Source organism: Falco biarmicus, chromosome 8 (assembly GCF_023638135.1).
Source record: "Falco biarmicus isolate bFalBia1 chromosome 8, bFalBia1.pri, whole genome shotgun sequence".
NCBI lineage: Eukaryota > Metazoa > Chordata > Aves > Falconiformes > Falconidae > Falco > Falco biarmicus.
The window spans coordinates 26,093,219-26,105,705 of record NC_079295.1 but is presented as its reverse complement, the minus strand read 5'-3'; the positions used below and the strand labels follow the sequence as shown (position 1 = coordinate 26,105,705).

At 53.4% G+C, this 12,487-nt stretch overlaps 1 protein-coding gene across 1 annotated transcript in view; it reads left to right on the top strand.

The window, feature by feature from the left end:
• SLC4A3 (solute carrier family 4 member 3) overlaps positions 1-11,813 on the top strand; it is a 33,379-nt gene extending 21,566 nt beyond the window's left edge. Inside the window, exons 12-23 of the mRNA XM_056349944.1 lie at positions 873-1,057; positions 3,092-3,305; positions 3,633-3,854; positions 4,185-4,333; positions 5,751-5,945; positions 6,393-6,599; positions 7,220-7,309; positions 8,899-9,065; positions 9,440-9,693; positions 10,022-10,191; positions 10,674-10,847; positions 11,597-11,813. Coding sequence (XP_056205919.1) covers positions 873-1,057; positions 3,092-3,305; positions 3,633-3,854; positions 4,185-4,333; positions 5,751-5,945; positions 6,393-6,599; positions 7,220-7,309; positions 8,899-9,065; positions 9,440-9,693; positions 10,022-10,191; positions 10,674-10,847; positions 11,597-11,674 — 2,105 coding nt within the window. The 3' untranslated portion in view covers positions 11,675-11,813. The remainder of the gene's footprint in view (positions 1-872; positions 1,058-3,091; positions 3,306-3,632; positions 3,855-4,184; positions 4,334-5,750; positions 5,946-6,392; positions 6,600-7,219; positions 7,310-8,898; positions 9,066-9,439; positions 9,694-10,021; positions 10,192-10,673; positions 10,848-11,596) is intronic.
• Positions 11,814-12,487: the final 674 nt, after the last annotated feature.

The following is a 12,487-nucleotide window of genomic DNA, read 5'->3' as shown; positions in this document are numbered from 1 at the left end:
TTTGCCAGTCTAACAGAACACAGCTCATTGCTGGACACAGATGGCAGAAAGATCAGTAATAATGTCAGAGAAACACAAGTATTCAATAAACATTTGTGTTCGGTATGGGAAGGAAGCGGCTGGTGTGTCGGGGGATGCGGGAGTACTTCCCAATCTGTTAAGAACTGAGAAGGCTGCCAAGCATTGATGAGATGCGGACATTGTAAAACAAACTGCATTTTGCACCTATGAGTCTCTAGAGAACTGGCTCGTTTTCATCTAAAACAAATCACCAGCCAGTCTAGGAATAGAGGGAACATACGAGAAAGACAGAAGAAAGCTCATAGCATCAGCGCTCAAGAATGAAAGGACAGTGATCCAGTACCTGTAGGTTGTTTAACCTGACGTCCTTCACAGCCAACATAATGGCAGAACTAATATGGAATTCAATTAATAAAGAACTAAAGGATAAGAATGTAATTATTGTCAAGCAGTGAGGTTTATGGGAAATAGGTCATGTCAAGCAAACCTGATCTCATTCTTTGATGAGATTAGAAGTTTTTTTGATAAAGGTAACATGTAAGACACTTTCTCCCGTAAGGCAGTGGCTTAGTGGAAAACAACCTTCTGATTTAATGTTAGCCCCTTATAGTGTAACTAGAGCCCTCCTGTAAGAGATTAAGAACTGGGAAGTTAAAGAAAGTAGCACTGCTGGGGAGTGGTGACTGAACAGGGAGCTTGGGGCAGTCCTTGGCATGAAGCTCCACACTGTGACAGTGGTCTGGAGACACGTGTGGGACTGCAGGGCTTGTGGGAACCCTCAAAATCCCTGTTTCAGCCTAGTACACCTCACCCCGGTGATTAACTCTGCTCAAAACATTGCCTCCTGGCAGGTTGTGTGCAGTTTCTGGAGCAGCCAACTATGGCTTTTGTCCGACTAAATGAGGCTGTCTTCCTGGAATCTGTCCTGGAGGTCCCGATTCCTGTCAGATTCATCTTTGTGCTGCTGGGACCGAGTCAGGCCAACATGGACTATCATGAAATTGGCCGCTCAATCTCCACCCTCATGTCTGACAAGGTGAGGAGCTGACGGGAGGTGGTGCTGGCACAGGCAAGGGAGCTCCAGTAGCTCCTCAGAAGTCAGTCTTGGGACAAGAGTGCTGAGAGATGCTGTGCAAAGGCCTGGGTGGGACTGGCAGGTGTGAACACCTGGGATTTTTAAGAGCAGCCTGGCTTGACCAAGGTAGAAGGCTTCGGTACAGAAGAGTAGGACAGACATTTGGCTGGGACAGAGTGCTAGGCTGGGTGAAGAAAGGGGCCATATGCAGAAGCAGGAGTGAAGGACCGCCCAAGATTAGAGGAGTTGTGTTTAGTAGACGTTTCACAAATGGAGAGGCGGGGAAGCTGAGTGGTGCCTGTGACCATGATGCCTGTCCCAGGCCACACTAAAAACAAGACACAGCGATGCCAGGGGGCTGTTGTCAGATGCTTTCTAGCCGAGTGCTGTGACTGGGGCATCTATGCAGAGGAGCACAGGCATGCAGGAGGAGACGTGAGGAGGCAGGAAGGTTTTTCTACCAAACGTGTGTACTGCTAGAAGTCCCCCATCTGGCTAGATGGCAGGAAAGTGAAATTACATTATCCTTGTAAAGAGTTCAGGGCAAAGAAAAGACAATCTGAGCATCTGCATAGATCCAGGACAGGAGTATCAGAGGTTCACAGGGTCCTCCTGGCTGGTCCCATGTAACTGCCCATCCTGCCACCAGTGCACAGCTTTCCCTGAACTGGGAACTAAAAGGTCCGTTCTGGAGGTGGGTTGTGAACAACAAGGGCTCCCAGCTGAAAGATCCCTTCCGAGAAATTGCACAGGGCTCAGCTGAGACCATATTTTTAGCCAGAAGAGGTGAGGTGCCATATTCCAGCTTCAGCACTACATTTGTGGGCTGATCTCACTCATTTGAGCCTCTGCTCCTCTGTTGCCGGCTGCCGCAGCCGGGGCTGGCCATAGCAAGGTTACACGGTGGCTGGCGCCACGAAGAGAGTATGGTATCATTTACAGTTCGAAGCTACGGCTCCAGGGAGTCTGTGTGCTGCAGGGACCTTAGCTGTTCCCTACCTGCTTTACAGGCTGTTCACTTGTTCGTTTTCCTCCAGCCCTTTCTCTGCAGGCCTGTTCCAGAGGCAGCGCAGCACTTCGGCCCATTTGGCAGCACCTCCCTGCCTCTCCGCAGCAGTGCTGTCCCCTCATGGTCTCCTTTAGAGTCTTTCCTTGTCATCTTGCCCTCGCTGTCAGGAGTATCTCCCCTTTTCTGCCTCGTTTCCTTTGCATGGCTTCCCTCATGCTGTAGACTCCTATTTTCCCTCCCTCTCTCATGTGGACGCTCCCAAGAGTCTCTCATGCTCCCTGCTCAGGTGCTGGTTCTTGTGCTTTACCTGCAGTGCTTTAGGGCTCCACCAGCTTCTCTCTCAAAATAAACCCAAGACCAGACTAGGAGGACATTGGTCTGTTGCAGAGTCCTAATGTTGAGCTGCAGGGACAGGAGAAGTGGTGCCTGGCTTTTGGTAACTCTGAGCCGGGCTCTGAACAAGAGCCCTACGGGACCAAGCAGTGGCACGCAGGGCTTGTAAAGAGAAGGATCTTGGCCTGATGCAGCCGCAGTGATCTGGTGTAAACAGAGGCACAGGCTGGCCAGGTGTAGCATCTATCCTAGGGAACGAGAGGCACCGGACTAGCTGGGAAGCACAGATCTGATTTTGATTGATGGAGAGGTCCCATGAGAGGCATCTTGTGGTCTGGCAGAGATGCTGCAGGAGCAAGATCTTGAGCAGGAGCAGTGGGGCTTGTGGGAGAAAAGCAGGAACAAGGAGGTCACTGGAAAGGGTGGGCAGGGGAAGGAGGGAAGACATGGGATTAGGTGAGGGGCACTGGCTAGATGGACAAGGAGGAGGAATTTAGGAGTGTGGGTCACAGAGTGGCAGTAGTGAGACAGGCAGTGGGCTGGAGGAGCGGGATGTTACTGTATGGTCACAGCAAGCGCCGTGTTTCCAGGCTGCAGGTAGCTGGGTGCAGTCTGGTCTGAACCTTCTCTGTCTCTTTCCCTGCCCCTCCCAGCACTTCCATGAGGCTGCATACATGGCAGATGACCGACAAGACCTCCTCAACGCAATCAATGAGTTCTTGGACTGCAGCATTGTCATCCCCCCATCAGAGGTGGAGGGGAAAGACTTGCTTAAATCCATTGCCACCTTCCAGAAGCTGCTGCTGAGGAAGAGGAAGGAGAGGGAGCAGAAGTCCATGAAGGAGGGGGCTGTCCAGGAAGCCAAAGGTCTCTCCACTCACATTTGGGCAAAAGAGCTTGTGCCTAGTGCCCTGCGTGCCCCAGTGGGCCCTCCCCTCACAGAGCCTGGCAGAGGGGTGAGCGGGGCCTGGCTCCTGCAGTGGGCAGTAGGGAGGAGGGCAGGGGGCAGCAGGACAGCGGCTGCGGGCAGCTCTGGCAGCTGGGGGTGGCTGGAGGCAGTGGGATGTGCAGTCGCAGGGGGCCCACCAGGTTAGTGCTGCTGGAGGAAGGTCTCCATGGGGTATGGGGGAGAGGGACAGCCCAAGGGTGGACACGCGTTCCCCTGTTCAAGCCCTGCCCTCCATGCACCTCCAGAGCTGTGTGAAGTGAAAGCTGAGGAAGAAGAGGAGGAAGCTGAGGACGATCCTTTGAAGCGGACCGGGATATTTTTTGGAGGTCTGGTTCGGGACATAAAGCGCAGGTACCCCAAATACCTCAGTGACATCAGAGACGCCTTGCACAGCCAGTGTCTCGCAGCCGTTCTCTTCATCTACTTTGCTGCTCTCTCTCCTGCCATCACCTTCGGGGGACTCCTAGGTAATGGGCCTGCTTTCTGGTCTGCTCTTTGCACGCTGGGACACTGGCTGTGTCTGTGTAATGCTGTGCTGGGGTGGGCTTCGGTGCTGCTTGCTCGGGGAGAGCAGCAGCGCTGTGCCTCTGCTGCTGCCTTGTCCCCTCCCTGCCACTTGGCCTCTCCAGCCTCGGCTCCCCGGGCTCCCTCTGTGCTCCCTGCCCAATGCAGGGGACCTCTGACTGATGGGATGGGGACCTGCCTCCTCCATCTGGAGCTGTGTCTGCAGCCTGCCTGCCTGTGGTGACGGTGCCTGTGCCCAGGCTGTAATACTCACACATTGTTCTCTTTCCCAGGAGAGAAAACTGAGGGTCTCATGGGGGTCTCCGAGCTGATAATCTCCACCTCGGTTTTAGGGATCCTCTTCTCCTTACTCGGAGCCCAGCCGCTCCTGGTCATTGGCTTCTCAGGGCCTCTGCTGGTGTTTGAAGAAGCTTTTTACAAGGTACATGTGAGGCAGTGTCCGTGCTTAGCACCTGCTCGCTCTGCCCTTGTGCTGGAGAGGGCAGCCGGCATTTCTCAGCTCTCCAAATGGTCTTTGGTGGGGTGAACTCCTTGGGTCCTGCCAGGCTGCCCTCAGCTCAGCTGGGGCTGGCCCTGGCTCTGCTGACCCTTGGCAGGTCATGCCATAAGGACTTCTGCCTTCTGTTGCTGTATCCTGGGGGCTGACCCTCTTGAGGTGTGACAGTGGTAACAGCACTCCTCTACCTGCTGACTGTGAGGGGAGCATCCTCCTCCAGCCCTGTGCTGTAGCCCATCCTGGCAGAATGAGCACTTGTCACTGCATCCTAAAATGCTAGTCCGTAATACTTCCTTGTTCTTGGGGCTTCCTTTGAAGATTAGTTCACGACTTTTACCTGTGTCTGGGTTTCCTTGTATGGGAAACCAGCAACATTCAGTGTACCACCCATCTGGGATGTCCCACGTACGTTACTCCCACCTCGGGATGAGCCCAAGGGTGTGTGCAGAGATACCACGGCCATCCAGGATGGACAGGTTTCTTTCTCAAGTAGCACGATCTCTTTGCTGTTAAAAGCGTCCCTATGTCACTGTACCTCCAAGCAGTGGGTCTAATCCTTCTCCTTTTTTCTGATTCCTAGCATGTCTGGGCTTTTAAAGCCTGTTTTTTCCTACAGCTAGATTTTCACCTTGGTGTGTCAGGAGTTTGGAGCTGCTGATGCCATTGCACAGTGGGAATTTCTCTGCTCTCCTGTGACCACACTTCTCACTGACTGCTTTTGCGTTGCCTAGTCATTATGTACAAAGGTGTGCCTCTGCCCTGCGTGAGGGCACTGTCTGTGGTGGTACCAAGGAAGGCTGCGAAGGGAGGGATGTGATTTGTTGCTGTGTGTGGGTGAGCAGAGGCAGTGGAGATGGTCTGTTCTGTGGTGACAGCCTGCGGCTTTTCTCCACACACACAGAACCGTGTGTGTACACAGGGCGCTGGCTGGGATCACGCCCCAGCCTTTATGCAGTGGGACATAGCAAGCTGCTCAGGCCCTCCTTTGCAGGGAATGGGCTTGTGCTGGTGAGTGCACAGAGCAGTGGAGAGCTGTTTGGGTAATGGCACCTCCATGTGGGTGGGATGGAGAGCGTCATGCATGGGGTGGCTTCAACAGAGAGTGAAGGAGGCACTGTTACAAAGACTGGAGGAGTAAAGACCTGCTTGGTATGAGCTGGCTGGTGTTAATGCAAAGTCTGTGACTTTACCTTTGACTCCAGCCCCGAATTCACTGTCTCTGTGCTGGATGCCCAAGTAGTTGCAGATGCTTTTTTCCAGGATTGTGTTTGATCTTAATGGGAAGCAGATGTGGGAGGCAGCCTGGGGCGCCTTGAGTAACACCTTCCCCTTTCCATTTCAGTTCTGCCAGACACAAGGCATTGAGTATCTGACAGGCAGAGTGTGGATTGGTTTGTGGCTCATTGTCTTCATCTTCATTATCGTGGCAGCTGAGGGAAGCTTCTTGGTGCGCTACATCTCGCCCTTCACCCAGGAGATCTTTGCTTTCCTCATCTCCCTCATCTTTATCTACGAGACCTTCTACAAACTGTACAAGGTGAACCTTCCCCGGGGAGATGGGCTGTTGCATCTCTTGATCCCCCAGGAACCTGCTGCTTTAGCATACAGGAGGCAGGGGAGCAGGGCCAGCTCAGCCACAGCTTTCCTAGGTGTTCTGCAGAGCAGTTCTTTGCTGGCCTCTCATGCCGCAGCCCATCTGGCCCCTGTGCCACCACAGAGGCTGGCAGGATGAGCCCTAACATCTGTCTCCCCTTTTCTTCCTGCAGGAGGCATTAAAGAGGGGCCACTTTTCTCTCCCCAGCCCTCTCCAGCTGGGTAGGTTGTGAGGCGAGGTGACGGATGCTGGGATTATCCGCACCCACCATCTACCGCCCTCACCTCTCCACAGAGCAGAACACCTCCGCTTCCCCCTGCCCCCAGTAGTGACAGTGCTCCCTGCCCCTCCTTGCGGTGACAGTGCCTGCTGCTTCTCTCACCTGCCTAGGTGTTTGCAGAACATCCTCTGCTGAAGTTCTACCCACCGAACGTGCAGAGCGGCCTGAATGCCAGCATGCTCTCTGCGGATGCAATGTCACTGGGAATCAGGATGCAGCCCAACACTGCTCTCCTCTCCCTCATCCTCATGCTAGGCACCTTCTTCATTGCCTTCTTTATGCGCAAGTTCAAGAACAGCCGTTTTTTAGGAGGAAAGGTGAGAAATTTGTGGGACCCAGATGTTAAGGACAAGGAATGTGCCAAACAAATACTGCTTCTTGCTGCAGACCTTTGTCCTCCAGAGCATTTGGACCATACCCCAAAGAAACACCAGCAATCCCTTGAATACCATGCAGAAGGGATGGTAGCCTGACCGAGGCTGCAGACCAGAGCTGGCTGTTCATGATGGTGTCTGCACTGTCCTGCTCCACTGAGCTTTGCTGAAAAGTCCTCTGGACCTTGGGAAAGCTCCATTGGCTGGATAGAAGTCTGTTAAAATAGAGTATAGGAAGAAGAGCTTACAACTTTTTCCCTTTGGTCATCTCTCTACATCCAGGGCATTTGTGTAATACCTGGAGCACCATCTGAATAGGCCAATAGGCGCAACGAGTCAGTCACTTAAGAGTGGCTGGAGGACTGTGTTATGTTATGTGGGCAGTGGGATGCGCAGCCCTATGGGTCAGAGCTGGGCTCCCTTGCCCTGCTCGTCATCAGTGCTCAGAATTGCAGTGGTGCTTGGCCCCGTATGGGGCTTCGCTTTATTGCAGGCTCCCTGTAGCAGGGTGAGTGCATGGAGCTGACGCATTCCCTTTGCCAGCAAGGGTGTTTGTTTTGCAGGCTCGGCGGATCATTGGAGACTTTGGGATCCCCATCTCCATTCTGGTCATGGTGCTGGTGGATTACACCATCACTGACACATATACGCAGGTAGGTGCCAGAGCCACCCTCAGAGCCCCTCCTTCAGCCCAGCAGTGATCCCTGCAGCACCATGGCCTGCTCTTGTGTGGTGGGCGATTTGGATTTCCTGCCTCTTTAGTCATAAGAGCACAAAGCAAACAGAGATGCTCCCCTTGTCCTTACTCCCACGCTGAAGGGAAGCTCCAAGGGTCTGGCTGAGACTGAGACCAGAGCTGCAGGGACTGGAGTGCCCTAGTAGTCCTCTGATATTCCAGCTGTTAGTAGGGTAGGCTTTAGGGGGCCAGAGAGACTCAGTGCAGTTAGTTCCTTGTTTGAAACTCCAAAAACTTGCAAACGATCAACAAGACATAAACTGGTTGGTTATACATGCTGAAGGGGGTGGTATGTAGAGTAGTTTCAGCAGGGTACTTGTCATGGATTTACTACTTAACATGTTTATAGTCTGCTTGATTGTAGGCTACTAAATATTTTGATCACTTTATCTCAAACACAATGATCTCTTTCCCAGTTTATGCACAAACTTAAATGTTAACAAACAAACCCATCTCACAGGTTTCCTTTCCTCTCCCTTTTTTAGTAGATGTGTAGTTATATCTTTGTGTTTTGGCATTTTTTTCAACTAATATCGGGGAGAGGGTGAAAAGTAGTTCCTGTTCAGCATGCAAGGTTTTTATCGACAGCACAAGGCTTAATGGAATCCAAATGCATTATTCATTTAAATTTCAATGAAAAAATCGGTTTTATCAGATGTTAGTAAAATCATGCACTTTGTTACATCCTTTTCATACCCTTCTACACTTCGACAATTAATATCAAAAGCATTCTCATTTCAGTATTAACTCAGCATATGTACAAAGCTTTCTGAGAAAACGGTACTTGGTTACACAGCTTAGCTCAAGTACAAGCATTCCAGGAATATTATTCATACTTATGCTGATTAACATAAATGCAAATCATAAACTTTCCCTGCAGTGCTCACGCAGGCAGATAGCAAGAACTGCTGTTGAGCAGCGCAGAGCCAAGAGTTCAAATGCTGGTGAACACAGGGTCGGGACAGTATACAGCTAGGAGCCTGTGTGATTTCTGATGGGAGCACAAACATGATGTTCCCTCTGAACACGATCAGTGAGGTCATTTCCAGAGAATGTGACCACTTCTGGGGTCCACACTGCAAAAACAATACTGAAAACTGTCTCAGAAAAGGCTTGGCAAGTCTGGAAAGCCACCTCGGAGAAGGGTAGGCAGTTCAGGACACTTGATTTCTCCAAGGAGAGGTGAAGGAGTGCTTTAACCATGGTCTGCAAGCACTAACATAGGAGCAAGCTTCCTTAGGGAAGATATTTCCGTGGTCTCTTGGACAAACCCCAAGAAATTCCAATAGCTGAAAGGAAATGAGACAGGCCCATGTTAGGGGACATGGGATTTTTTTCACTGAAGGGGATTGTCCATGAGAAAGTTCTGCCTGGGTCAGGGTGCCTGTTCCATCATCTGAGGTGCTCAGACCAGGGAGACCAAGAGGATCAGGGCTAGTCCTGTGTGAGGCTGTGGGTATGTATGTATTGATGAGTAACTGCTGGGTTTTGCGGCTATACCACCAGAAGCTGAATGTCCCCTCTGGTCTGTCGGTCACATCTCCTCACAAGCGTGGCTGGTTCATTCACCCCATGGGCAGCAGTGGGACCTTTCCGCTGTGGATGATGTTTGCGTCTGCCATCCCTGCCCTCCTGGTCTTCATTCTTATCTTCATGGAGACACAGATCACTACGTGAGTACCTCCTTTGCCAACGCCAACCATCACTAACACCTGGGCAAGCAGGTGCTGTGCCATTCATGTGAAGATGCGCCTGGCATCCCAGCAGGACAGCAAGGGCAAGGTCCTGGCCATTTCAGACTGTACCCTCTTGGGTTCTTCCATCATCTGTTGGCTTTCTGCCTGGTATACTGTGTGGTGGAGACCTGCCTCAGCTAAGCACAGGATGAAACCTCTAACCTGAGGTTGATGGTCACCGTCTCTCTCAGCCATCTCCTTGTTGTCCCTATGTGTGCTCTCTCCAGGGAGTGAACGTTGTCTCCAGCTGCAGTGCTGTTCCTGGGGACAGGGCTGGGCCTGTAACTGACCTAGGCTCTTTTTCCTTCCAGGTTGATTGTTAGCAAGAAGGAGAGGAAGCTGCTGAAAGGCTCTGGCTTCCACCTGGACCTGCTGCTCATTGGCACTATGGGGGGGCTTTGTGCACTGTTCGGGCTGCCCTGGCTGACTGCGGCGACGGTGCGCTCCGTCACTCATGTCAACGCCCTGACAGTCATGAGCAAGGCCATTGCACCTGGGGAGAAGCCCAAGATCGAGGAGGTGAAGGAGCAGCGTGTGACTGGAGTGCTTATTGCTGCCCTTGTTGGTGAGCCTCTGCTTGGGTGGAGGAGTTGAGGGGTGGGGAGGTCAGGGCCCACCACTTGAATTTCCTGGCAGTGCCCCTGCCCACAGGCCAGCCTGTGCTCTGCCCACCTGCTGCAGGACTGCCCCCACCTATGCTGAGCTCTCCTGGCAGCCTTCGGTACCCCCCATGGTCAGTCCATCTCTGCAACCCTTCCAGCTAGACGCCTCTGGAGCTTCCTTTCCCTTGCACCCTGGGTCAGACAGAGAGGAGGCAGGAGAGGGACAGAGGCTGAGGTGCCTTGTGGAGGGGCGTTGTGGGACACACCATGCCCTGAGCTCTGTCTGTGCAGGTCTGTCCATTGTGATGGGGAACATGCTGCGGCAGATCCCGCTGGCTGTGCTCTTCGGCATCTTCCTTTACATGGGGGTTACGTCGCTCACTGGCATCCAGCTCTACGAGCGGCTGCTCCTGATCTTCATGCCGTCCAAGCACCACCCTGACCACATCTATGTTGTCAAGGTGAGAGAAGGCAGGTTGCGAGGAACCAGGTAATGAGGAACAGAGGAGGAAGAGTCAGACGAGGGGAGGATGGTGTGTTGCTAGAGGGATGCTTGGCTTGGTGACCTGCCTTGGCTGCAAGCCTGTGCCAAGAAGTAAGTGCAAGCCGTACACAGAGGTGATACAATGCTGGGATGGCGTGCTGGTAGGCTGTGCACAGGAGTGTCTTGCCAGGATATTGTTATGGACAGACTGTTTGTTTACAGGAGCAATGCATCTCTTGAGCGGGTGTCGGGACATTGCACTGCTAGGTGGATACATAGGTTGCACAGAGGCTGATGTGTTTTGGAGTTCTACTTTGCTGTGGAGTACAGGCAGGGAGAGCATGCAGCAGTGTTGTGTTACTGTGCTGTGCTGTGCAGGAGGGTTATGTTTTGTCAGTTGGGTCTTCATTAATCTGTGTGGAAGGGTAATGTGTTCTCAGGCTGGATTTATCTCCCTAGGTGAAGACCTGGAGAATGAATCTCTTCACCTGCATTCAACTGGCCTGCATTGTGCTGCTCTGGGTGGTAAAATCTACGGTGGCATCCCTGGCCTTCCCCTTTGTCCTGATCATGACAGTGCCATTGCGACGCTTCGTGCTGCCCCGCTTCTTCCATGACAGGGAGCTCAAAGCGGTAAGCAGATAACTGTCCTCACAGTGTACCTTGCAACACTGGATTGAGGTTCAGGAGGTTTGACAGACTGAAAGGCTGGGAGATCCTGGGCTGCAAAAGCCTTGGCTTTCCCTGCTGTTATCAGGGGGTCTTTTGTTCAACAGCAGTAGTGGGGTGGATGGCTTCCTCAGAGCTTGTAGCCCTGGGAGTGCAGTGTGGGATGGATGGGCACCCGAGGGCAAGGAGACAGAAGATCCTACCACACAGAGGCGTGGAAAAAGGGTTTCCTCTTCCATCCTCCTCCCCATTTATGGCTTATTTATACAGAGACACCCCATTTCCCCAGAGACAGCAGCAAGGACAGCCCAGCAGCACACCAGAGCCTGTGGCTGCTTGGCACAGGAGCACATAATCACAGTGCCAGGGTGCTGGCAGCTCCTCTGCTGCTGTCAACATCCTGAGCCTCTGTTGGAGAGCAGCCTGGAGCCTGCCAGCAGGGCAGGAGGGAGGAGCTGCTGTGCTGGACAAAGCCCCAGTGATGGGGCACTGTCAAACAGGAACACTTACAAGAGAGAGCATCAGACTGGGGACACATGGGTGGGCATGAGGGGCAAAAAAGGGGCCTGTTGGAAAGGGAAGGAGCAAGAGCTTTGGTCTTCCCAGCGCAGCCCAGCTGCCTGGCTCGCGGTGCACTGATCCCTCCGTGCCAGGCTTGATCCTGCGCTGGGGGCGGCTGTGGCCTTCAGAGCCCGGTCTCTGCCTCTCCCCAGTTGGACTCAGAGGATGCGGAACCGAACTTCGATGAAGACGGCCGGGACGAGTACAACGAGCTGCATATGCCTGTGTGAGCTGGGAGCTGCCCTCCCCACTCATGGGACAGGCCACTCATGCCTGCTCATCCCTCCCAAGGACTAACTGGAGACTTGCCATGAGTCACGCAATGTCTTGCCTGGACCAACAAGTGGCGGTTCCATAGCCCCGCAGTAGGCAGCCCCACCTCCTGCTGCCCCATCACTTGCTCAGCAGAGGCTGTGAGTCTCTCTCCTCTTGGACCTGGCGGGCTGAGAGATGCCTCTCACATCCCCAAGCTGTGTGGGTCCCAAGTGCCCGTGGGTCAGGGGTCTGCCCCATCTCTTCTGGAGGCAGCCTGTGCCTGGTCTCCAGGTGGTGAAGGGGAGCTATTCCGGCTGGTGCCACTGTGTCCCCCTCTGCTACCATGAAGCTTGGGTGTCTCAGCACCATGTGCCCCCGAGCAGTCACAGGGATGGGCTGATGCTGCCTGCAGACAGCCGTTAGGTTTCTCACAGGCCAGCAGCCTCCTTGCTCAGCTGGCAGATGTCTTGCTCCTGCTCCCTCTGCCCCTCTTCCAGGAGGCCTCACGCTGGGCCTGTGCTATAGCCCCTGGCCCCCGCGGGGCTGCTGCAGCCTGGCAGATGGGCAAAGAGGGACCAGCACCATGGCCCTGTCCTTGAGACCATCGTCTGTCCAGTCACCCTCTCACAGGACTGTTTTCAGCTCCTGCTCAGCATGGGGGAGGCTGTTTGCTTCCATCCAGTTTTCCCAACCCTCTTCCCAAAGGAAAACTGCACCAGGAGGGGAGACTGGGAACAAACAAGTATCCTGAAGCCTTGAGTGCCTGCCCTCTTGCAGGGACTAAGAGG